General features: G+C 36.2%; 1 protein-coding gene across 17 annotated transcripts in view; it reads left to right on the top strand.

The window, feature by feature from the left end:
* reps2 (RALBP1 associated Eps domain containing 2) overlaps nt 1-24,480 on the top strand; it is a 185,784-nt gene that overhangs the window by 116,549 nt on the left and 44,755 nt on the right. For 16 of the 17 annotated variants that reach the window (XR_011341795.1, XR_011341796.1, XM_069889869.1 and 13 more), the window contains 4 exons: nt 3,380-3,528; nt 5,611-5,717; nt 11,395-11,476; nt 15,205-15,291. Coding sequence is in view for 15 of the 17 variants with exons in the window: in XM_069889869.1 (XP_069745970.1) it covers nt 3,380-3,528; nt 5,611-5,717; nt 11,395-11,476; nt 15,205-15,291 (425 nt within the window). In the remaining 2 variants the exon portion in view is untranslated. The remainder of the gene's footprint in view (nt 1-3,379; nt 3,529-5,610; nt 5,718-11,394; nt 11,477-15,204; nt 15,292-24,480) is intronic. The other variant, XM_069889872.1, reaches the window with a different exon arrangement.

The raw sequence follows: 24,480 nt of genomic DNA, 5'->3' as shown, positions 1-24,480 counted from the left end.
CTTTTTTTTGACATACAGCATGGTAACAGGCCATTTTGGCCTATGAGTCCATGCCACCCAATTTACACCCAATTAAGCTACACCCCCCCAGTATGTTTCAAATGGAGGGAGGAAACCAGAGGCCCCGAAAAATACCCACACAAACATGGGGAGAACGTACAAACTCCTTAAACACAGCGCTAACCACTACGCCACTTTTAAATACATCTTGGCAAACTGTAATCTGGCCATCCTTTCTGTAGCTAACTTGTGGGTTGCATCTTGCAGTGTAGCCTCTGTATTTCTTTTCATGAAGTAATCTGCAGACAGTAGTCATTGATATATCCACACCTGCCTCCTGAAGATCTGTTGGACATATATTTGGGGATATTTCTTCATTATGATAATAATTTTTCTGTCATCAACAGAGGAAATCTTCCTTGGAATACCAGGCCATTTATGACCAGTACACTCTCTTTTTAATGATGTAACAAACTTGATTTTGATAATCCTAAGATTCAGGCGATTGCCCTTATTGTTTTATTCTTAATTTTCAGCCTCATAATGACTTTTTTTCATTGGCACCACTTTGGTTCTCATGGTGAAAAATGGCAACTGCAGACTCCAAAGGTGATCAAAAAATTAGAAGCAATCCTATCTCTCTTATAACTGCACCAATGAAGCAGTTAAACCAGTGAGTCTCAACCTTTTTTGCCTGAGGCCCCACTTTAATTTTTCAAAAACTGTATGCCCCACCATTAGCGGAAAAAAGTTATATATTCAAAAGAAGTTTTAATTAAATCATTTATTGCAAGTGTATTTCAATGCAATTAAGGTCGTGAATACACTGGACACATATTTGATATTTAACTACTACTTCAACTATCTCAAACATACATTCAACAATTGTCGTCACTTCAGTGGGAAATTTGCCCCTGACACTGGCTGCAGATTTTTTTTTGATACAAGGGACTAATTTTGTTAGTTTCAACCTTAAATCTCCACGTTTTGTAATTTCCAGTCGGTTTCTCTTAGCTTGTTGCAAATCACTAACAGCACTGAAGCCATGTTCTACTAAATAAAACGATGGAAAATGTATCAATAGTTCCTTTGCTAAAGTAATCGAGTTTGGGTATTTCTTTTCGATCTCTTTAGACAGCCACATCATGGTTCCTTTCACTTTGAACAGAGTTTTGACAGATTCATCATGTTGCAACTCAGATAACTCCTCTTGGTTTTGTACTGGAACTTCAGATAAGTCGACCACCAATAGCTGAGTTAACCAAGAGGAAAAATCCATTTCCTTTTAATCACAAAATCTATCATTGAAGTTGGTAACCAACATTTTCAAATGTTCAACAATGACGTTGTAGCACTTATTAAACCAATAGAATTGACTGACATTTCTTGTAGAAATATTCCTTTGGCATAGTTCTAGAAGTGTCATGAATCCAAAGATCTTTGTTTTTGATCAATGAGTGTCATATTTGCCATTCAGAGTTGCTTGTTCAATGTACTTAGTTTATCAAAAATGTCCATAGCAAGAGCTTCATTTCAGGTTTGACCTTCAAAAACGTGCTGAGGAGATCAAACAGTTCCTAAAACTTTTGAAACAGTTTCCCTTTGACAGCCAACTTACTTCATTGTGAAGCAATAATCTCACATGTTCTACATTTTTATCGACACAAAACTGCTTCAACAGACATTCACATTTGGCATTAGCTTTGATGGCGTTAATACATTTGATCACAGGGGAAATTTTATTGGCAACTAAATTTTCTCAGAGGAAACACAATGCACAACCAACATGTTTGGATTTTCATCCTTCATTAATTTTAAACATTCTGGTTTTTTTTAAACCATCTGCAGCCCAAGAAACAATGTTTCCTTTTGGTATTTCATTTTTGTACAAATAATTTTTGAGTTTGCCGTAGAAATCAACTGCCGTAGTGCTTGTTCCTAATGATTCACAAAACAACTTTTCTTGAAACTCTTCCTGATCAATATATCTCACGTATGCCAATAACAGAGTCTCACTGTCCTGTACGGTAGATCCATCTAAAACTTTCATGATTTCAACTTCTCAATAAGCTACTTTTCAACATCTTGACCCATGTTCTGTGGCAAACAGAACTATTACTCAATGGCATTGCTCAGATGTCTTTGTCATCCTTTTGCAGAACTGTTGTGAGAAACAATGATATTGCAGGTTTAATAATTTCCTCCCCAATCGTATGATTCTTCCCATGTTTTGCTATTAACAGAGAAATTTCATAGCTAGTTTCACAGTTAGTTAGTTAGATTCAGGGCTGTAGTTGGTGCAGCGAATAATGAAGTGATCTATTATCAAACATCTCTTTCAGTGATTTAAAATAATCCAATTTTGAATTGACATAGGATGTTTTACCCTCAAGTGAGCTTCAAGACGGCCTACTTTCATTGATTCATTTGTCAAAGTCTGTTGGCATAATAGGCAAAAAGATGCTTGTTCATCATGTACAGCAGGTATAAACCCAAACTTCACTGAATGTTGATGAACATTTTGCTTGCTTGGTCGGCTCATTTTGAATTATACAATAGCACGAGCTCCCTGAAACAGATTAATTCTACACAATCCTGTAGAATGCACACTCCCTGTTGCACTCATTTGCAATGAGGGTACAGTAGGTTACCTTCACTTTATTAGGTAGCTGCTATCTCTCTTGTTCAATGACATAGATATCCAAATATAGAAAGTGAAGGATAAAGCCTGAATTTTAAAAGTTTCATAAAAATGCAAGCAAGGATAAAGCAAATAAATCGTAGACAATTTTAAAGAAACACTTTCAAAATATCAGATAAAATTATTCAGACAATAATCGGTTCCTTGAATTCCTTCTTGTTATTGTTTATGACACATTCCAGGTTTAATTATTTTAATTTTAGATTCTAAATTGCTTATTTTTATTGACTGCTAAGTGATATTATGCCAAACTTGATTGATCACCATGTATCAAAAATAATATGTATTTGGTTCCATATTCATTGTCAGCAAGTTTTTCAAAAAAGTGGTTTTAATGAAACCCCCAACAGTTTTTTATTTAATAGGAAAATAACTAATTTGAGCAGTGAAGCCCTTGCCCAAGGGTACAAGAAGTCTGGAACATTAATCTGGTTGATTGATTCCAGCCTCTTGTTTAGTTTTTGATGCTGTATGTCTTCATACACATGACAGGGAGTGAAATATTTTGCATTCTTTATTTTCTCCATTTCTGATAATTACCAAAACTTTGTCTGAACAATTTTGGAAAAAAATCGATGCATGTTTCTCTGAATTTAATGTTGAAGCACCTCTAAAGTCTGAATAGGAATTTTATGGTGTTGATGCAGCCCTCAATGTTAACAGCCATTGTGTTCACAGGGAGCTCTCTGATGTGGATTGCGATGGAGCTTTAACACTCTATGAGTTCTGTGCTGCTTTTCACCTTGTGGTAGCCAGGAAGAATGGTTATTCGTTGCCAGCCACACTTCCTGAGACCCTGTTGCCTGAATATTTACAAAAGAATGAAGGTGAGAATAATGTAAAAGGTGCTTCCAGAGAGCCACTCTGCAAAAATTGCAAAAAAACAAGGTGGAGGAATCGGTGCTGCAGAGTTTGGCTCTCTTGCAGATGGCAGCAAAGGATAATGGTAATGAGTGCATAATTATAGCAGCTATAATGTGGCAGCTATTGATCAGTAGAGCATTTTCAGTTGGAATTTAATCCCAAAAAAGTGCAAGGTGATGCAATTGGGAAGTCAAATAGAGATAAGATGTGTACAGGAATTAGTAGGTAACTCAAGAGTATTGGGATCCAAGTCCATAGTGATGAGGGAACAAGTTCGAAGAGCTCAAAGAATGAAAATCTTGGACATAGGATTAAAACAGTACCTGCCACCCCTTCCCCTCCTCTCCCCCTACTCCCCCCCCACCCCCTCATCCACCTCCCCCTACACCCTCACCCTCCCCTGGCAAGCAGGAATGTCACATCAGTTAACAAAGATAGACAATCTAGCGACATTGCAATGAGGGAAAGACAACTCTCTCCCAGGTGAATGCCACAAATAGGCGCACCAACCTGTTGATGAGGTGCACTGGGAACATTGGGAGACTGGTTAAGTTACTGGTCTAATAATCTGGAGGCCTGAGCAAACAATCCATGCATGTGAGGTAAACAGGAATTTTAACAATGCATGATTCAATTTTGGAGACCTGGAAACTATTGAATTATGATAAAATCATGCAAATCAAATATGTTAACTTTCACTGCAAGTTTACAAAGTATCTACGATGCTGCCAACAGTGTGTTGAATGCAAATTGCACAATATTAAAACAATGAAAACTATTTCAGCCTTGAAGTAAGAATGCCACTGACCCTGTTTCTTTGACAAACTTACAGATTTTAGACTATTAAGAAAAGGAATGAATAGATGATATTTAGAACCTATTTATAAGCTACCCAGGTAATCCAAAGTCTGTTTTATGTAAGTTTTTGTTATACCTTACCTGAGATGAGATGAACATGATTTAACTTCAGATTGGAATTTGACTTGGGAGGTTTCATGCTACTTTAGCATCAGTGAGCATTAAAAACCATTTGCAACAATAGTGCTTCTTCAATAGGACTGCAGATTTCATTGGGTTTTAGCATGTTTTATACATTTTCGGAACCAAATAAACCTCCATTATCTTGATTACCCAACTATGGTAACTGTGAATATTTATTAACTTTCTATACGTCAGCAAAACCAAGGAGATGATTGTGGGCTTCAGGAGGGAGTCAGGGGAACACGACCCAGTCTTCATCAAGGGCTTAGTAGTGGAGAGGGTCAAGAACTTCAAATTCCTGGGTGTCAACATCTCCAAGGATCTGTCCTGGAGTCTCTACGTTGATGCAATCACAAAGAAGGCTCACCAATGGCTATACTTTGTGAGGTGTCTGGGAAGATTTGGAATGTCACCAAAGTCTCTCGTAAACATCTACAGGTGAACCATGGAGAGCATTCTGGCTGGTTGCATCAATGCATCTGGAGGCACCAACTCTCAGGACAAGAATCAACTCTAGAGGGTTGTTAAGCGGTGTCTTAAAAAAGTAGCCTCTATCCTCAAAGACCACCCCCACCCCCCCAACAGCCAGGCCATGCCCTCTTCACTCTATGCGATTGGGGAAATGGTACAAGAGATTAAAGACAGCACTCAGCAGCACAAGGACAGCTTCTTCCCCACCATCGGATTCCTGAATAATCAATGAACCAAAGACACTGCCGTACTTTTCGTACTCTATTGTTTTTATTTTTTTATATATAGTAATGTCATAAGATGGTTATAATATGTATGTTTGTACTGTGATGCTGCCACAAAGCACTGAAGTTCATGACTTGTTCATGACAATAAATTCTGGTACTGATTCTGACCATTGTTTTTTTCATGAAATACTTGTCTGAATTTTAGTGCATATATATATTTGCACAATGTGTATGACAATAAACTAATTATTATATTATACATTCTTGTCTCGAGAAACACAAGAAATACAAATGCTAGACTCTCACCATTCTTATCTGTTTGTGGTATACTATCATTAACTTACAATAGTGGTGTTTCTATTTTAGTAGCTCCATCATTGTTGCATGAAGATGTAGGTGTGTGTTCCCATGGCAACCTGGCTATTGAATCTCAACCTGTACTACAGCAATGGGCAAACTGGAGCCACAGTGAGGTGAGACTAGAGCAGTGATCAATATATCATTGCTACCCTTAGAAAATTAATGACTCTTATTTCACATTTTGTGAACACAATTGCAGCATATTTAAGTTAATGTTGATAAACACAGTAGAAAGCTGAGAAAGAGTTAGGTTCTATTTCAACATATACATGGGGCATGTTGGATTATAGAAAGTGCATTCCAGTCCATAAGAGCTATTCCCTGACAATACATGGGAAACAGAGATTATTGGTTGCTTTGAAGTTAACATTTATTTATGGGAAACAGTTTTTTAAAGTTTTCAAAGTCTTTTTTGGATACTTTGAGTTTGGATGTATTTAACTCAGCTAAAGAAAACATAAATTCAAAACTATTTGTGGATGATTATTTGCAAATCACTATATATTCTACTTTGGGGAAATTTTCTACTGAACAAAAGGCCCCATAATTTGATATATGTGGCGATTGAGTCTGCTCACAAATACTGGTACCTTTCATGTACTTAATGGAAAAATCATTAATTCATTGCAGTGTTAAAAATACACCCAAGCTCAGAGAGTCAATGTGGGGAGATTGGTTGCAAGCCTGCTAGCTTCCTTTTCAAGATCAAGAGCAAGTGAGAATAATGAAGAGCAACAACATTTCATTGACTTTGGTTTGAAATCTGAATTAAATGTTGTGGAGAAATTAAGGGCACAGATGTCTCTGAATAAATCTTTTGATTCGATGAAAAGTCATTTTTCTATAACTAATTTTCCATAATTTCCTTACGTATTAACATTATTTGTTTTATTTTGTGCATTTGTAATTTTTTATATCTAATATCTTATTGGACAGAAATTCTTTTGCATTCTGCATTGTATTTGCAATAAATATATTGATGTAATTTGCACGAACTTAAGTTTTAACTAAGGTAAAACACGAAAGTCTGCAGACACCATGATTCAAGTAAAAACACAATGCTGGAGAAGCTCAGCAGGTCAAACATTGTACTTAATATATCAAAGATAAGGATATGTAACCAACGTGTCACACTTGAGCGAGGTATGGGAAAAAGTAGGCAGGCTCAAAATGAAAAAAATGGAGGGGCAGGGGGAGTCCCAAAGGTAGGAGGCAATAGGGAGGGAGGGTATACCAGAAAGCAGGGGGAGGAGGGATGGCTGAGAGGCAAGGGGGTGGAGAGCTGGAGGGAAGAAGACAAAGGGGAGGGACAGAGAACAGAGAGTAGACTAGCAGAAATCGGAGAAGTCGATATTAATGCCATCCGGTTGGAGGGTGCCCAGACAGAAAATTGTGTTGCCCCATGTTAAAATTGTTTAAACTGATTAGTTGAGACCTGCATTGGTATTATCTATAGGGGACCTAAACCTACCCTAGTTTTCTGTTCTCTGATAGGTGTATCTTTAGGCACTTTCAGGTGGCCAAAATACCCCGAAGTAAAGTCACATATTCTATTCCTATGCGGCTGTCCGGAGGCCACCTGAAAGAGCAGGAAGCGCCTCCGAGGCGCACTTTCCAACCCTCCTCTGAGAGGGATAATTAAACCACATTCATGTACAGTGTTCAGTTCTGGTCACCTCATTGTCGGAAGGATGTGGAAGCTTTAGCAAAAGAGACTTACCAGGATACTGCTTGGATTAGAGAATATGTCTTGTGAGAAAAGGTTGAGCAAGTTAGGAGATTTCTCTTTGGAATGATAGAGGATGAGAAGCAACTTAATAGAGATACATAAGATTATTAGAAGCATAGATGGAGAGGACAGCCAGCACCTTTTTCCCATGGTGGCAATGGCCAATACTGGAGGACGTAAGGTAAGTGGGAGTTTAGATTGCTGCTTAAAGATGGTGTTCCTTGCTGGTACTTGATATTTCTATGGTTGAAAAATCACTGAGCATTAAGTATGTCATTCCTTTAGTAATACTAAAAATAATAATGTCCCAAAGGGTAATTGTCAGCCAGTAAAAGGTCTGGTTTTTTCCTGTCTAGCTGATCTCTCATTTCCCCAGGGAAAGCAAAAAATGTTGACATTGAAAATCTAAAATTTTCAGCTTGCTGAATTAAAAGAGTTTACTGCATTTGTCCCTGTGATAGATTAAAAGGTCCAGTATCATGCAATTTTATTATTTTTAACTTTCTCCTCTGCAGGAAAATTTTCCCCAGATACAGAAGTATCTTGTTCAACTTCAGTGGATGGTCAAACTCCGTGACCAGCTGTTGCAAATTACACGCAGGGACGATGGGCTTCTTTGCTATTTAGGCACTTTGGGGGAGGGGGTGAACAAATGATTTTTTGTGACATTGGTAAATTTTTCTTTATCATGCTTAGAAGATTTGGAAAATGTAAAATGCTTTTATATGCATTTTGCTTGTCTCTTGGAGCAGCATCCCTGATGTACCTATTTTTAAAATTGCATGGATGCACTTATTCCATCAACAGCATTTGGGAATTCTGTCAGAGGATCATATCTAAATAACTCTTTGAGGACTGTACATGCAACTAAAATAGAGCAATCTCTTGTGTAATCAGGTGGACAGTTCTGCTCTCCATTTTTATGGGAGCCAATGTTTGTCTTCAAGGCTATGCAGTGAAGTTTCAATAGTTTGATTCCTGGAATCAAAGAGTAGACTACTGAGAAAAGGTGGAGTATAATAGACTTGCATTCTCCAGTTTTGTAGAGTAGAAATCGATCTCCTTGAAACATATAACGTTCTGAGGGAACTTCACAAGGGAGATACTGTGAAGGTTTGCAAATTATAAAACTAGAGAGTACTGCCTATAAAAGAGTCAACTAGCTAATACACAGGAGTTGCTTCTCTGAGAGTTGTGACACGTTGGTCTTCCATGTCCCAGATAACTGTGCATGCCAAGTGGTTAAGTAGGATGAAGGTTTTGAATTCTAGGGAAATCAAGGGTGATGGGAAATCAGAAAAAAAGTTGGAACTGAAAACAAAGATCTGTTCAGCTCTGATCTTATGGAAAGTGGAGTGGACACAAAGGACCCGCAAGGTCAACTCTTGTTCTGATTTCTTATATTCAGCAAACATTTCATTTACTTTGTATCTGATCATAACATCGCACAGGCCTGCTGGTGATCCAAGCCTCAGAACCTTGAAGTAGAATGGAAGGCAGTTGTTGTGGAAGAATTACATTGATTGAAGCTACACCATTTTTCTTATGAGTTCTTTAGATTTGTTTCTCAGCCTGCACAGCAGTGATAAATCCTTTGCATCATTGGGCCAATCAGTTAAATAGGAACTGTTGTGCTACTAATTTTAGGCTAGTTGTACATTATCAATGCTTCATTATAAAGTTCAAACAAGGTGGCTTTGGCTACATTTCCATGCATTTATAGCATTTCATAAATCATTACAAAAATGTCTCAAGAACTCAGCTCTAAAAACTCCAGAGAGATGTCAAAATGTCGAGAAGGGACTGAAGCAGATAAATGTTAGTTTCAAACCAATGGTTAATGACACATAGATGAGTAAAGTTTGCTTTTGTTTCTCTACCACTCCTGTAAAACTCCTGATTTTTGTGGGAAGCTGCTCCATTTTGGATGGATTCTTGTAGGTTCCAAGTCGACAGTGAATACAAATTCTGTTAACTTCTCTCCTTATTGAAGAAGGATAAGTAGCATGGCCAAAAGTGCAACAAAAATGCAATATTTTTTAATTTAGCAATGCTGCACATTAAAAGGCCCCTTTGACCCACGAACCCATGCTGCCCAAATACACCCATGTGACCAATGAATCTACTAACCCCATACGTCTTTAGAAGATGGGAGGAAACCCACGCAGAACCAGAGAACTTACAAACTCTTTATAGACCGCAGCAGATTTGAACCTGGGTCATTTGCACTGTAATTGCATTGCACTAACTGTGATGTACTAAACCACTTGCAAATGATCATTAATTTAGTTTACCTCCACATAAAATGGTTTTCAAGATAGAGCATTTTGATGGCTGATATGAAAAACTTTTCTATACAACAGACCATTAATAATCCAATGAAATTTTCAAAGACCTAGACTGAAAGGGAGAATTTTTGAGCAAAGTTAGGAGTTTGATGTGCATATTCTATCTATAATCCTTGTCGATAGGTTGAGCTTGTCTGAATGACACATCAGCAGCTTATTGTGCTGTGACTCTTTGTCGATCATTATTCAAATTGTTTTGCTGTTTACTTTAACTATTTAGATATCCTTATTGGAAAAAACAGTGTTTGCAGATAGATGCATAATTTTTCTATATTAAGTTTGTATGGTTTCTGTTGGTTATCCTTGTTTAAAGTTTGTGAATAAAAGGTGCATTGTTTCTCTATTTTTTTTCCAGTAGTAATCAATTATCTGAAATCTATTAACTTCTAAGAGAGCATGTCAATCCATCACACTTGTAATTATGCAAACATGTTGATGTTTGGCTGTCACAGCAAGTGTTTTCATTTCTTCCCTACTAAATGTCTGCAGCCAACAGCTACACTCAGCAATGTGTTTGAACAAGATAAACATGAAAGTGAAAGGCGAAAAGCGGAACCACCCTTTTGTTTGCACCCTGACCTTCCTCTTATGTATCCTTTCTCAAGCAGTGGGAACGTACACAATGCCACCCTCCAGCACAAAAGTCTTTGAATCATTTTGACACCAACTTGCCCTGCCTGATTCAGGAAGTGAACTTCAAGGCACATGTAAATTATTCCTCAATGCTTGGAGCAAATTATTGGCTATGAAGTACCAGATTAGGTGCCTGCTCTGTGCTGACCTGGCTGACCTCTAATGGGATCAAGGCATAGTTCCTTCAGTTATGAGAAATTGGGTCAGGCTTCTCCTTCACCCTATAGCAATCCCTGCCACAGGAATGTGTGTTTGTAAAGTGGGTCTCACTTGCACCTGAGCTTAATGTATTTGGATAGTTGACTATGGTCAATGCCAGGATATATTGATGGCTAATATATATATATATTTAAACTAAATGTCTTGGGTCATTTTAGTAATTATTCTTTTAATCTAAATGTTATTTTATTCAATAATTTAATGTATCATGTCATTTTAGAATTTTAAAGGTTTTTTTTTCAACTTCCTGCAATTAAACTGTAAGATTCTGATGAAATATTGTCTTTTCAAAGGTGCAAAGTCATTTCTTGTCACTCACTCCCCTTGCTGGTATGTTGTTTTGTGTAGGAGGAAGAAGATTGGCCTTTACCATGAATCCTGTATTCTCATCAGCAAATGTATGAGGGTGGGGTGGGGGGGGGGGGGGGGAGACCATAACATTCTGAAAGCAGAAAACATTCCATGCACCCTGTTTGCCATCTCATCCATTGCTACAAAATATTCACTCACATCAGCCTTGCTTACTTTTAGGGTAATTGTGTGAAAAATACTTTGAAAGTTCTTACAAATACTGGATAATTGCATAGTTCTTTAATGAACACGATTGACTTTTTTCCCCTGATTAAATAATCACTAAAGGGGCCTGGCTTGCTGTGTCCTCCTTCCAACCAAAAATCAGAACAAACAAGTTTTAATTTCTGATTTTATTTTCATTCATGTTCTTGTTGAAGGTGCACTTCCAAGCCAGGAAATATATTTCTAGTAAGAATGAACTTTGTTCTTAAGAACTATGCATCACGTTATTTGCATTCTGACAAGAAAGTAGTCAATGCTAATATTTTGTTTCAATTAAAACCACAGGAGGATGTTTCAGCTGAACCTGTGGCTGTGACGTTACCTGACAATCCTCTTCAGCAGCCAGAAGTGCACTTATTCAATCCAGGTATGAACATTTGAAATTGTTTAAGTTTTTTTGTGCAATTTTTTTTGGATTTTGCTTAATTTTATGATCCACTACCTTAACAGAAGTTGGTTTTCTTGTTCTGGCTTTCTTCCGGGGGACTCCCTGAAGGATTCAATCACATCGTAAGTGTTTAGAAGAATAAGATGGATATCATTTAAAGCATACAGGATCCCAAAAGGGAATGACAGGGTAGAATGTTGTGATGTTTTCATTGGCAGGAGAGTCTCGAATGAGAGGACATGGTTACAAGCTAAGGGGGAGTGGTAATTCATAGCTGAGCCATGTAACAATTTCTTTCAGAAGAGGAAGGAAATTCTGTTACCTGGAGTTAGTGGAGATATTTTAAAATAATGGAGGAATTGAGGGCTTTGGGGAAGTGGAATAGAAGAAGGCATGAAGCGGGAAAGATTAGACATGGTAGGATAGGGTTGAAGGGCCGTGTAGTCTATTCCTCCTATGTGCCTGTGAAAGAATGTTGATTGTGGGAATTTCTGAAGTCTGAGCAGTGGATAAAATATTTTGTGCATATGGAGCAAAGAAAATTATGATCCTTTGTGATTTCATTGAATGAATAGAAAAGGAACAGGGGTTGAGATTCTGCATGGAATTATGCTTGCATAGTAATTTTGGGATGAACAAGCTTATGCTCAACACTAGTGGGAGTAGTTTGAACATTTTGGAGTGCATGCTTTTGGCACACGGATTACTTCTTGCAATTTTATGCTCTCAATTAAAACTGGTCCCTTGAAATTCACTGTTAATTACAAATGAGAGAGAGAGAGCTACATTAAAAAAATTAAGCTTTCCTTGACTCTCACCCACAGCCTCCCCAAAACACACATGAAATGGAAGTACAACAGGGCTTTGTTTCCATCATTACCACTTTCCTACATTTTTTTATAAATTTCAATAGATTTGGTTATTTTACATTGGAGCAAATGGTTTTGTGGCTTTCACTTCTGATAAGAAGAAACTGAGAAAATAAATGATTTTCAGATTCTAAATTATAGACTATTTTGTGAGTTGCACAGAACTGATGTTAAATGATTGGTGATTTTCATGAACTTGTTCTGAGCAAACTCTGCCATCAACCCTGTCTTAAGAGATTTAACAAACGAATTGAAAGATGTAACAGCAATATTTAGCTCAATCTTTCATATGTTATCAGTGCAAAACAATACCTTTGAACAACATCAACTCAAAATAAATATCCAGAGATGAATTTTGCTCAATTAGGTTAAGTCATTTGAATCTAAACATATTTTATATTATGTGGGCAGGTAATTGATTTTGATGACATTTGCTAATAGTGGTCATTAAAATGGGATATTTTCCTTTGTACCACTAACATTATTTATATCAACAATCCTTCAGATATAATTTTCATATTATTTTTCACACCACGTAGAGGAGGCCAGTCAGCCCTTTTGAGTCTATACTGGCTCTCGGGATATTTCCATCATCCTATTCTTTCTCTTACATCCCTGTAATCTGTTAACTCTTACCTCTCAACTCTCCGCTGATTCACCCTCCACCTACTTCCACTGGGAACAATCTACAATGGCGAATTAACCTGCCACGCACATATCATTGAATTATGGGAGGAAACCAACTTATGGAGGGAAAACCCACCAGTGCTAGCAATTGATCACAAACATGACCACAACTTCAAATATGGCCTGCATACAGGTCTTCATGACTCTGCTGAGGAAGTGTTTACACCCTTCCCCGCCTCACCAACACCCAACCTCACCTTTTTTCTCTTGCTTTCTTTTCCCAATTCAAGCCCATCAAAGCAAATGTACCAATTTGACTAAGGTCAACCACAAATGTCAGGATTCGAACCCTGGAATCTCTTCATGTTGCTCAACTCACCAATTTCAGGGAACAATTGGGAGAATCTATTACTTTAAATTTTCTCTAGATTTGTCAATGTGTGTTTATGAATCTGGCTGATGTGTGTCACATGCTGTCTCTTTAAACTGGATGTTGACATAGGCAGCCTCACATTTGCATGAGACCATCAGAAGTGATTTATTACTTGATTTCTTTCCCTATAGCAGCATTGTTGAGGTCACCTTATCACACATGATTTAATTGATAGTTTGTTGAAATGCCTGAGAGAGATTTTGCTTGATTTCAAAATGAAGGAAGGACACTTTAATTCTATTTTAAATAAGACAATAAATTTGAAAATGTCTTTGTGCTTAGTCCATATAATTTATTTTTCCAAAATTTGGAAAGTAGTTGAACTTGTAGCTAACTCATTTGTTCCATTAATTTGTATTTTCAGTGAAATTAAAACTTTGGTATGATTCTTAAGCACTCATTAATCCAATTAATGTACAAGTAGTGTTATAAACGGGAGTCCTCTTTGTCATGGGAGAAAATATCAGTCAATATTTGTAAAAGAATTATATTCTACCAACTTTGCGATAGACATTCATCTTCTTGTACAACACCAGGAGGCATACTCTCATAAGCGATTGGACTGAGTTAAGGATAACAAGAAGCTAACTTAATCTGCACAAATCATAATTTCTGTCAACTAGCTAGTGAACTTGTCATTGTTACATGAAAAACACAAAGCAAGGACAGGAATTGCTTATGAGGTAATAAATTATGTTAGGGCAGCGGGAATGTAGTGAGTATAGGAGTTGGGACTTTGGAATACTATGTGAGTTTCTGGTTACCTTGCTATAGGAATGATGTTATCCAGAACAGGATGGCTTGAGTTAAAAGGAGAGACTGGAGAGGGATCGGACTTTTTCTGGAGCCTAGGAATCTGAGGGATGACTTTATACAGATGGAAAACTTATAAGAACTGTAGATAAGATTAATAGTCACTATCTTTTTCTCCAGAATAGGACAATCAAAAACTAGGACGTGGGTTTAAAGTGAAGGGGAGGAGGTTTAAAAGAATCTGAAGGACGTTTTCATTCAAGAAGGAGCTGCATATTTAATTTATATTTTTTAATTTAGACATATAGCATGGTTACAGGCCATTTCAGCCACAAGTGCTTGCCACCCAATTAACCTACCCCCCTGGTTCGTTTCAAACAGTGGGAGGAAACCAGAGCCCAGGGTAAACCTATGCAGATGTGGGGAGAACATATAAACTCCTTACAGACAGCGCAGGATTCTAACCCTGGTCCCAATCGCTGGCGCTGTAAAGGCATTGAGCTAACCACTATGCTAACTGTGCTGTATATAAATATACAGTATTTATTTTTAATTTAGAGATGCAATCCCTCCAGCCATGAGCTCATGCTGCCCAAATACACCCCTGTGACCAATTAACCTGCTTAACTTTAGCATCTTTGAAATGCGGGAAGAAACCAGAGAATCTGGAGGAAACACAAGCAGACATGGGGAGAATATAAAGATAACAGACAGTGCCGGATTGAAAGCTGGGCCATTGGCGCTGTAATAGCATTGAGCTAACCACTGCATTAACCATGCACCCATCTATATATAGAATGAGCTGCCAGAAAAGATGGTAGGACGTGTACAGTTATGACATTTTGAAAGTTATTTAAATAGGAAAAATGTAGAGGGATGTGTCGAACATTGGCAAATGGGGCTAGCTTCGATGGACAACATGGTCAGCATGGATGAATTGGTCCAATAAAAAGCCCCAATTTCCACTGCTCTCTGAAACTGAATGGGACAGACAGACTGCATAATAACACATATTTATTTTGCAGACTTAAATCTAAGCAGAAATGCAACTTCCAAACAACTGCCAGAAGAATGCCAAACTACTGAAGATGCATTCAGCGTACCTAAAGGAGGCAAGTTCTTGAGTATAGGATGAAATTACTAATAAATTATTAAAGAAATTGAAATCAGACCTTTGAATATACCTGGTCCCCACATTATTATACGTGATGATTAATTGCTTCCGGGTTCAATGTTCCACCTGGTTATCTTTGCAAAGAGCCAACTGCTGGAGGAACTCAGCAGGTCATGAAGCATCTGTGGAGCGATGGGAGAAGGAATTGTTGTTTTGGGTTAAAACTGCATCAGAAATTTAATACAAGTTGCACTTGTGATATTTTCACAAAGCTTGATTAACTCGTGTAGATGCAATAAATAATTTCTAACTATGCTAAACTACTGGTATTTTTATGTCATATTTAATGCTTCTTACTTCATTCTTTCTGAACAAAATAATAATGCGCTATGCTTGAAATGGATAATGGTTCCTCCCCCGGACAAGCTGTTTTTTTTTTAAGACTTTATTTAAAATTTTATAACATGAATACAATAGAGAATTACATTTAAAGAAAAAACAAATTAAAATGGTATGATTACAATATAACATCAGAAAACTACACAAAATAACACCCCCCCCCGTTAATTGTAACACAATATTAGTAATCTAACTTAAAATTAGTCCAACCCTCCCCCCCCAAACAAAGAGTGAAGAGTTAATAAAATTAACAATATTATATATGGAAAAAAAAACCCACTTACAAAAAATGAGATAAAACTTAACCTAAAAAAAATTCTAACAACAAAAAATTTTTTTTATCAAATACTAAAATATCACGCTTAAACATATATTTAAATCAAACTTAAATGCATATAATTAGCAAACGGAGTCCACTTTAACTTATAAAAAGACATCTTATCCTGAATTGAAAAAGATATCCTTTCCATAGTCAAACAAAATTTCATCTCCAAATACCACTTATCTAAAGTTAGTATATTTTTATCTTTCCAAGTAAGTGCTATACATTTCTTAGCCACGACTAAAGCTAAATAGATAAAGGAAATCTGATAATCCTCTAAACCTAAATCAATTAATGATTGCATGTTCCCTAATAAAAATATATCGGGATCTAATACAAGATGGATATTATATAAACTGTTAAAAATAGATTGAATACCTTTCCAAAACTGTTGCAATCGATCACAAAGCCAAACAGTATGCAAAAAAGTATTGGCCGTCTGATCACATCGAAAACAAGAGTCCAACTTACTAAGACCAAATTTTTTTAATTTCTCCGGCGTTAAATATAGCTGATGAATAAAATTATAATTAATCATCGCTAGTCTAGCATTAATTAATTTCTGAATACTATTCTGACAAATTTCCATCCAAGCTTCTTCAGCTATTTTATGTCCTAAATCTTTTTCCCATTTCAACTTATCTTTATCCCAGTCTTTTTTACTATCAATTTCTTGTAAAATACAATACAAATCAGATATATATCCCTTTTTTGGTATTGAAAGTACATATTCTTCAAAACTAGATTCAGGTAATAAAGTCATATGTCGACCACATAACTGTTTTACAAAAGATCTTAATTGATAATATACAAATATAGAATTTCCACTAATACCATATTTCCTTTGTAATTCGTCAAAGGAACAAAAACAACCCTCAGAAAAACAATCAGATAAATTTTTTATTCCCTTCTTTTCCCATTGTTTCAAAGTGGCATTGGAGACTGTAAAAGGAACAAGTTGATTATTATATAATGGCAATCTTCCAGAATATATATTTTTAAGACCCAATTTTTTAAGTTTACTTGTCCATAAATTCAATAAATGTTTCAATATTGGCACATCGTAAGTTTGTAGTAAATTTTTATTCCATCGAAACAAAAACTCATGAGGAAATTTTTCTAAAATAACCGCCATTTCTATCTTTACCCAACTAGGTGGGTCATCCATATTCATTAATGCACTAAGGAATTTAAATTGAGCTGCTTCGTAATAATGCTAAAAATTCGGTAATCTTAAACCTCCAAATTGAAAATCCCACATCAATTTTCTCATGGCTACTCTCGGAAATTTTCCCTTCCATAAGAATTCTCTAATCGCTTTATATAAGTCCTTAAAGAAACTTTTTTTTAAAAAATAAGGAATTGATTGAAACAGATATTGTATTCTAGGAAAAATATTCATTTTTATGGTATTAATCCTCCCTAGTAAACCCAAAGGTAGATCCCTCCACCTAATCAAATCTAATTTAATCCTTTTTATTAAAGGAAGATAATTAATTGATTATAATTCTTGAAATTTCATATTAACATTAATTTGTAAATATTTAATTTGTGTAGTCCACTTCAAATTTGTAATATTTGTATACACTGAATAATCATCTTTACAAACTGGCAAAATTTCACTTTTAACCCAATTTACTTTATAACCAGATAATTGGCCATAAATTTCTAAACATTCTTGAATTGCAGATAAAGAAGTATCCGGATCCACCAAATATAATAAAACATCATCAGCAAATAAATTAATCTTGTATTCCTCATTCAGAACTCTCATCCCTTTAACATTTTCATTTTGACGTATTAATTGTGCTAAAGGTTCAATAACTATAGCAAATAAAGCAGGTGACAATGGACATCCTTGTCTAGTAGATCTTGTCAAACTAAAAGATTCTGAAATTTGGCCATTAATAGCAATTCTAGCCTTCGGGCTATTATATAAAGCCTTTATCAATCCAATAAATGAAGAACCAAAACTAAATTTCTCAAGTACTTTGAACAGAAACTTCCATTCCACTCTATCAAAAGCCTTTTCTGCATCCAATCAAACTACTATTGGATAATTCAACTGAAATTTAGATTTATTTATCAAGGTTATTAACCGTAGGGGGGCGTGGCAAGATGGCGTAGGGAACAGACGTGCCTTCCAGACCTCTCCTGACTCTGATTTATTGTTTTGTCTTTAAGTGCCCGTTAAAGTTCTTTTAAAAGTTTATAAATAATAAGAGGTGTTGGATTAGTGCCTAATGGTTTATATGCAAAAAAAAGGTAAAAGAAAATATCAACAGACTGTTAAAAAACTACATTTTCCGAAATTGTCTGAGCCTACTTGTTTACAAGAAGCCAGGTCTTAACGTAGAATGGATCCAGAGGAGGACGTGCAGAGTTCGGCATTGAAGCTTCGTTTTAAGCCGGTGAGGCTCTCTGAAGGTCGCACTCAACGGCTTTCAGAACAAGGGGCTGGACGGGTGCCAGTGTTTCGCACGGTGGCCACTGCAGGTGTTGTTGCTGAGGCTTTGACAGTTGAATCAGCTGGGGCGCCACCAGCTGGAGAGTTAAAGAGTTGTCATTCGACTGCTATAGTGGTGGCGCTGCAAAATGCATCTTCAATTACAACGGTTTTTCCAGACATCGATTCAGTGAAGATGATTAAAGAGATTTGGCTTAAAGATAACCCTGATCTTCAGTCTCCTGGCATTGCTGGGGGGGACTTTGAGAGGGATTTTTATACGAAGTCAAACTGCTAGAAAAGATACTAAATTAAGGGAAGGGACAGAAGATCCTGTGGTCTCTAAGGAACAGCAAGACCCCATTATGCCTGAATCTACTTCTGTTGAAATGTCTGTTAAGGATCTTGAAGATAAGATATATTCTGTATCGAGTCACTTAGCTAATTTTGTGAACCTGTTTATTTCCAAGATTAATGCGATGGCGGAAGTCATTAATGGAGCTTTTAAGCTTGAAACCATTGAAAGATTTGAAATGTGTGATCAAGGTTTAGTCGATGCACAGGATCAACTGCAAGATGAAAATAGAATAATTGAAACATTGCAGATCCAAAATAAAAATTTAGCAAAAAAGGTTGATTATTTGGAGAATCAATCTAGATGCAACAACGTGAAAATTGTTGGTTTGCCAGAAGGCATAGAAGGATCAGATCCCAGAAAATTTTTTACTGAATGGATTCCACGAGTGTTAGGACAGGATAAATTCCCTGAAGGTTTAATACTGGAACGTGCTTATAGAGTTTTAAGAAGAAAATCTTTTTCAGGACAGAATCCAAGATCTGTTTTGATCCGTTGTTTAAACTATTGTGACAGAGAGACAATTTTACGTATGGCTATTAGAAATGCCCAGCAAAATAGATCTCCTTTGATGGTTCAGAATAATCCTGTTTTCTTCTATCAAGATTTGAGTCAAGAAATTATGTTTCAACGACGCGAATTTAATTCTGTGAAAGAACGGTTGTGGAAAAAAAGACATAAGGGAACATTCAGGTATTCTGCAGTACTGAAGATTTTTTAGGATAGAAATTAGCCAAAGTTCTTTGACAATCCTAAAGTCTCTACCAATCATGCAGTTTTAGGAACAATCTAGTCCTTCAAGGTCTCCAAAGAGAGTAGAGATGTAAGGTGGGATCCAGTTTTTTAAAAGAAATGGAAGCAATGGTGACCGAAGTGGTAAAGTTGATTTAAAAAAATAAATCTTTTATCTTTTTTTTGAGAAGAGTTTAAATAGTTTAAATAATGATGATAGTTTAATGAAATGGGAGTTGGGAGAGGGAACTGGGTGGGCACTAGTTTCCAGAAGTCATCAGCTACCTGTGAGTTATCTCACACCCAATATTTTGAGGGAGTTACCACTTTGGGCAGTTTAAACAGGAGGAGGTAGTTGTGACCTCCGACCTGTTTTTTTTTTTCTTTTTAATTTTTGGGTTAAGAAGTGAAGGTTTTTTTATTATTATTTTTTTTAAAATAAATAATTTTTTTAAACTCTTTTTGTTTTCTGATTGTAATTGAGAGGGAATTAGGAGGTTTCTTATTTTCTCTCCTTTTTTTCTCTTTTTTTGGGGTTTTTTTTTCTCTTTTTTCTTTCTTTTTTAAGAAGATGGTGTCACAGAAGATAATAAGTCAAAAATTGAGGATGTTGAATTAGGTGAAGAGGAAGATGAGGGGAAAGGTGATAAGAAGAAAAAGAAGAAAATTAAGTACAAATACATTGAGGGAGAAGAGTTTAATAAAATTAAGTTAATTTCGATAGAGAATTTTGAAGATGTTATAAATGAAGAATATGGAGAATTTTATAAGAGTTTGAACTTTTTTCTTTTTTTTTTCTTTTTTTTATATAAGGGAATAAAAAGTTTATCTGATTGTTTTTCTAGGGGATGTTTTTGTTCTCTCGATGAATTATAAAGGAAACTTGGTATTAATGGAAATTCTGTATTTATGTATTATTAATTATGATTTTTTTGAATAACAGATATGTGGTTGATATATGATTTTAATATTTGAACTTAGTTTTAAAGTGGATTTCATTTGTTAAATACATGTATTATGTTTGATTTAAATATATGTTTAAGGGTATTATTTTAGTATTGATATTTTTTTTTGTTGTTAGTAATTTTTTTTGTTGTTAAGTTTTATCCTTTTTTTGTAAGTGGGGTTTTTTCTATTTTATTTACAATATTGTTAATTAATTCTTCACTCTTTATTTTGGGGGGAGGGTTGGACTAATTTTAAATTAGATGATTAATGTTGTGTTATAATTATTGGGGGGTTAATTTGTGTAGTTTAATGATGTAGTATTCTAATTTTTATTATCTTATTTTTTATTATTTCTTTAAATGTAATTTTTATTTTATTCATGTCATAAAATTTTAAATAAAGTTTAAAAGAAAAAAGGTTATTAACCGTAAAATATTATCTGACGCATACCTATTTTTTATAAATCCCGTTTGATCACCATGTATAATTTAAGGCAGATATTGAGCTAATCTATTAGCCATAATTTTAGCTACAATTTTATAATCTACATTTAACAACGATATTGTTCTAAGAAGAAACCTGTAAAGGGGTCTTTATCTTTTTTTTGGTATAACCGTAACCCCTGGACAAGCTGTGAGTCAAACGAACTTATTATTGACGACAAAAAAAAGATTGTAATTAAGGAAATGAGCAGTGCATGTCCTCCTTCTGCATCTAATTTCTCAAGCAGCCTCTGCTTCTCAGTAAAGGGATTGGCAGATTAACTTTTCTCACCCTTTCCCACATTTCTTGATCATCTTGTGTCCCACTGATTTCATCCTTGGATATATCCAGTCACTAACTTCTCAGGTGAGCAATTTGAAAGTCTTTGTAAACGAACCTTCTCGAATAGCTCTCAGATAGCTGACTTGCTTATCCTCTTAACCTCCCCACCCCACACCCTGCTCAAGTTCCAAATTTTCCATCCTGAGAAACTATTTTTTGGATACACCCTATTGTAACTCTCACAGTCCTTGATGACTTGACAGGGTACAGTTCATTCTTTGAACTTCCAGTGAGTATAGGCTAATGATGCTCAGTCTTTCTTCAGTGGACAGCCCAGTTATCTGAGAAATCTATATAGCACTGACTTGATGGCATTTATCCCTTTGGGAGTAGAAACCCAAGCTGCCCATGATACTCCAGGTCTGGTCTCCACCAGATCCATTTGTAATTACAGCAAGTCATCCTGGCCAAGAAATTCTATCGAATGTCCACAAGTTTTTTAACTGCATCCACAATTGGAAAATGTTTTGTTCTCCAAAACACTTCCTCCTATTCCTGATAATGATCTCCTTTATGGGAGTAAGGCTTGTGCTTGTACATTCTGAAAGAGGTAATTTTGGAGCTTTTCTCTTTTGAGAATCCAAATTTAGCGCATCCACTGATTTCATCATATCTTTCCACCTCTCCACATCCCGGAATAGTTCTGTTGCATTTATTTAAGCTTTCATGTCAAGTTATGGCATCCAAAATTATAGATTCGACAATTTTGCCTTCAATTGATGGAGGGCCAGTGAGGCAAGTACTTCCTGATTTTGACTCTTTGTCCTTGCCTGAAGACACTAGTTAGGTTTCATTCTTCAGGGATTGTTCCAAAACCTGAAAGATTGCCACTGGTGCCTTTGTTATACCCGCAGCTGCTTCTTGCAGAACAGAAGGAAAATAAGGCCATTTAGGCCTCATGTCTGGTTTAGCAAATTTTGGACAAAACAGATGTATTTCTCTGCACAACATGTAAATTGTGAGAGAATTCAACAAGAGAGAGTAATAAAGCTAACTAGGGGAAGGTGGGTTTTAATGTGGGTCAGTGTGCTTTAGCAAAAAGTACATGCAGGAAATCCACCTCAATTCCTACTGATTCAGCATGGCTGGTTGATAATTGATTTGTACCAACCAGTAGATTTTATTCATTTTATTGAACAAGTTGATCTCAGGCTGGGACTCCTGTGCACTGGCAATTTTTTGAGTTTGGTGCCTGGGGAAGGAAATGAGGATATTGCTGCTGATCATCGTCTAGAGAAGATCTGGCTGGATATGAAATATTACTGAATCCTGTCTCAGCTGCAAAGCTGTCCTGGCTGAACTCAGTCAGCTCAAACTCATTGCAATCACCTGGATGATGATTGGCTATTGAGTGAAAGGAAATGATCCATAGCCATGGAGCTTTACACCAGTCTGGATCAACTCTTACGGGAAAACTGGTGGAAGACGATTCATGCCAATGTAGTGTCTGCAACCAGCCTCATCAAAAGTGGAATGTAGTACTGGAACTCTTAAATAAATTCACAAAATGCTAAAAAGATGCAGGGAGTTGGGCAGTACCAGAGTAAACACTTTATGTCAGTGACTTTTAAGAACGGGAAAAATTAGATGAAATAAAGTTTAAAAAGGAAAAAGATGGGAAAAGAACTGGAAGGTCAGCCTTTTCATCTTCCTACCCCAGTATTTCTGGCCTTTCCATAAAATGAAAACACTTCATCCCAAGAATCTTTTTAATAGTTCTCTTCTGCACTAGCTCCAAATCCTCTCATCTTTTCTGAAGTGTGTCACACTGAACTGGACATAGTATTCCATGCAGCCCTGCCAGTTTTTTTTATGAAGGTTCATCCTGAATCCCTTGCTCATGTACTATATACCCTAATATTATAAAGTCCACAATCCCAATACTTTATTAACCAGCCTGCCTTACCACTTCTCTGTTCTTTTATTCCTGGTAGAATTGTGCCCTCTGGTTTATTTTGCCTTCTGGCTGTCATTGACCAATTGAGCCATCAAGAGAATCCCAAGTAAACTGCAACTGTTTCAAGTGGCAGCTCACTACCACTTTCTCAAGGGCGATCAGGAATGAGCAGCCTTGTCGGCTCTCCCAAATAAATCTTAAAAATTGTGATTAAGAAGACAATAGACTGGCATTTATAGTTGACCTGGGGAGTGGATAGTTGTAAGATGCAATTCACAGTAATGCAGTTTCAAGGAGTTTTGTGGTAAGATCATTAAGTGGTGGGTATTGTATATTTTTTTCAGTTAAAAATGCATCTCATGTGCACAGGGATATAGAGGGTATACATTTATACAGGACAGTGAGCTAAATTATACTGGGTTTGCTCAAATATTCTGCCTCCAATGCAGACTTAGATGAGCTTGTATTTCATATCTTTGTCTCTCATAGATACTGAAAAGACTGGCTGAGTTTCTCCAGCATTTCGGTGTGTTTTTACTACGGTCATAGACTTCTGTGTTTCACTAAACTTGTATTTCATATCCTGCAAGGCAGAGTGGGCATCATGTGAAATGGAAGCTGAAGCCCTGTTCTTGAACACCCTGACCATCTCCTTTCTGTTCTAACTGAAAATTTTAATAGCTGTTCAAATGGATTTATGCAATAAGAATGTTATTAAAACATTCTTAAATTCTTAACAAATAATTAAAAGCATTAAAAATAGCTCAAACATTTACCAATTACCTTTTCTCACTAAGTTGACCATCTCTTTAGTTACCTGTATGTCACAATTAGTCATCTGCTTGTCACCATTAGTCACTTGTATGTCACCATTAGTCCCCTCATGTAAAGGGGGGGATAAATGCAAAATGAATCCAGCCCTCTCCTCAGTTCATCAGTACTGTACTCTTCCTTGATTTTTCAGAAGGTTCAAAAATGAGTATTAAAAGTTTTAATTACCAGCAACATATAATTTTTTAAATTGTAGGATATTAAAAGATTAAATCTTTCATTGCTAACAGATTTGCAGAGAAAACTTGGCAAGGTGAATGGCTCATTGCCAATTCTACAAATGCTTTCAATTTCCATTATTTTCAACAACTGATCCTGCTGCTGCAGTACACAGAATATACAGATAATAATAACTATGCTATTTATACTGGAAATAATTGTTAGGGATTTAGAAGTGGTTTTCAAAATCATAAATGGTTATGAGAGGTTGTA

The sequence above is a fragment of the Narcine bancroftii genome, chromosome 7 (genome assembly GCF_036971445.1).
Source record: "Narcine bancroftii isolate sNarBan1 chromosome 7, sNarBan1.hap1, whole genome shotgun sequence".
In the NCBI taxonomy this organism is placed as follows: domain Eukaryota; kingdom Metazoa; phylum Chordata; class Chondrichthyes; order Torpediniformes; family Narcinidae; genus Narcine; species Narcine bancroftii.
This window is presented reverse-complemented; position numbering and strand designations above follow the sequence as displayed.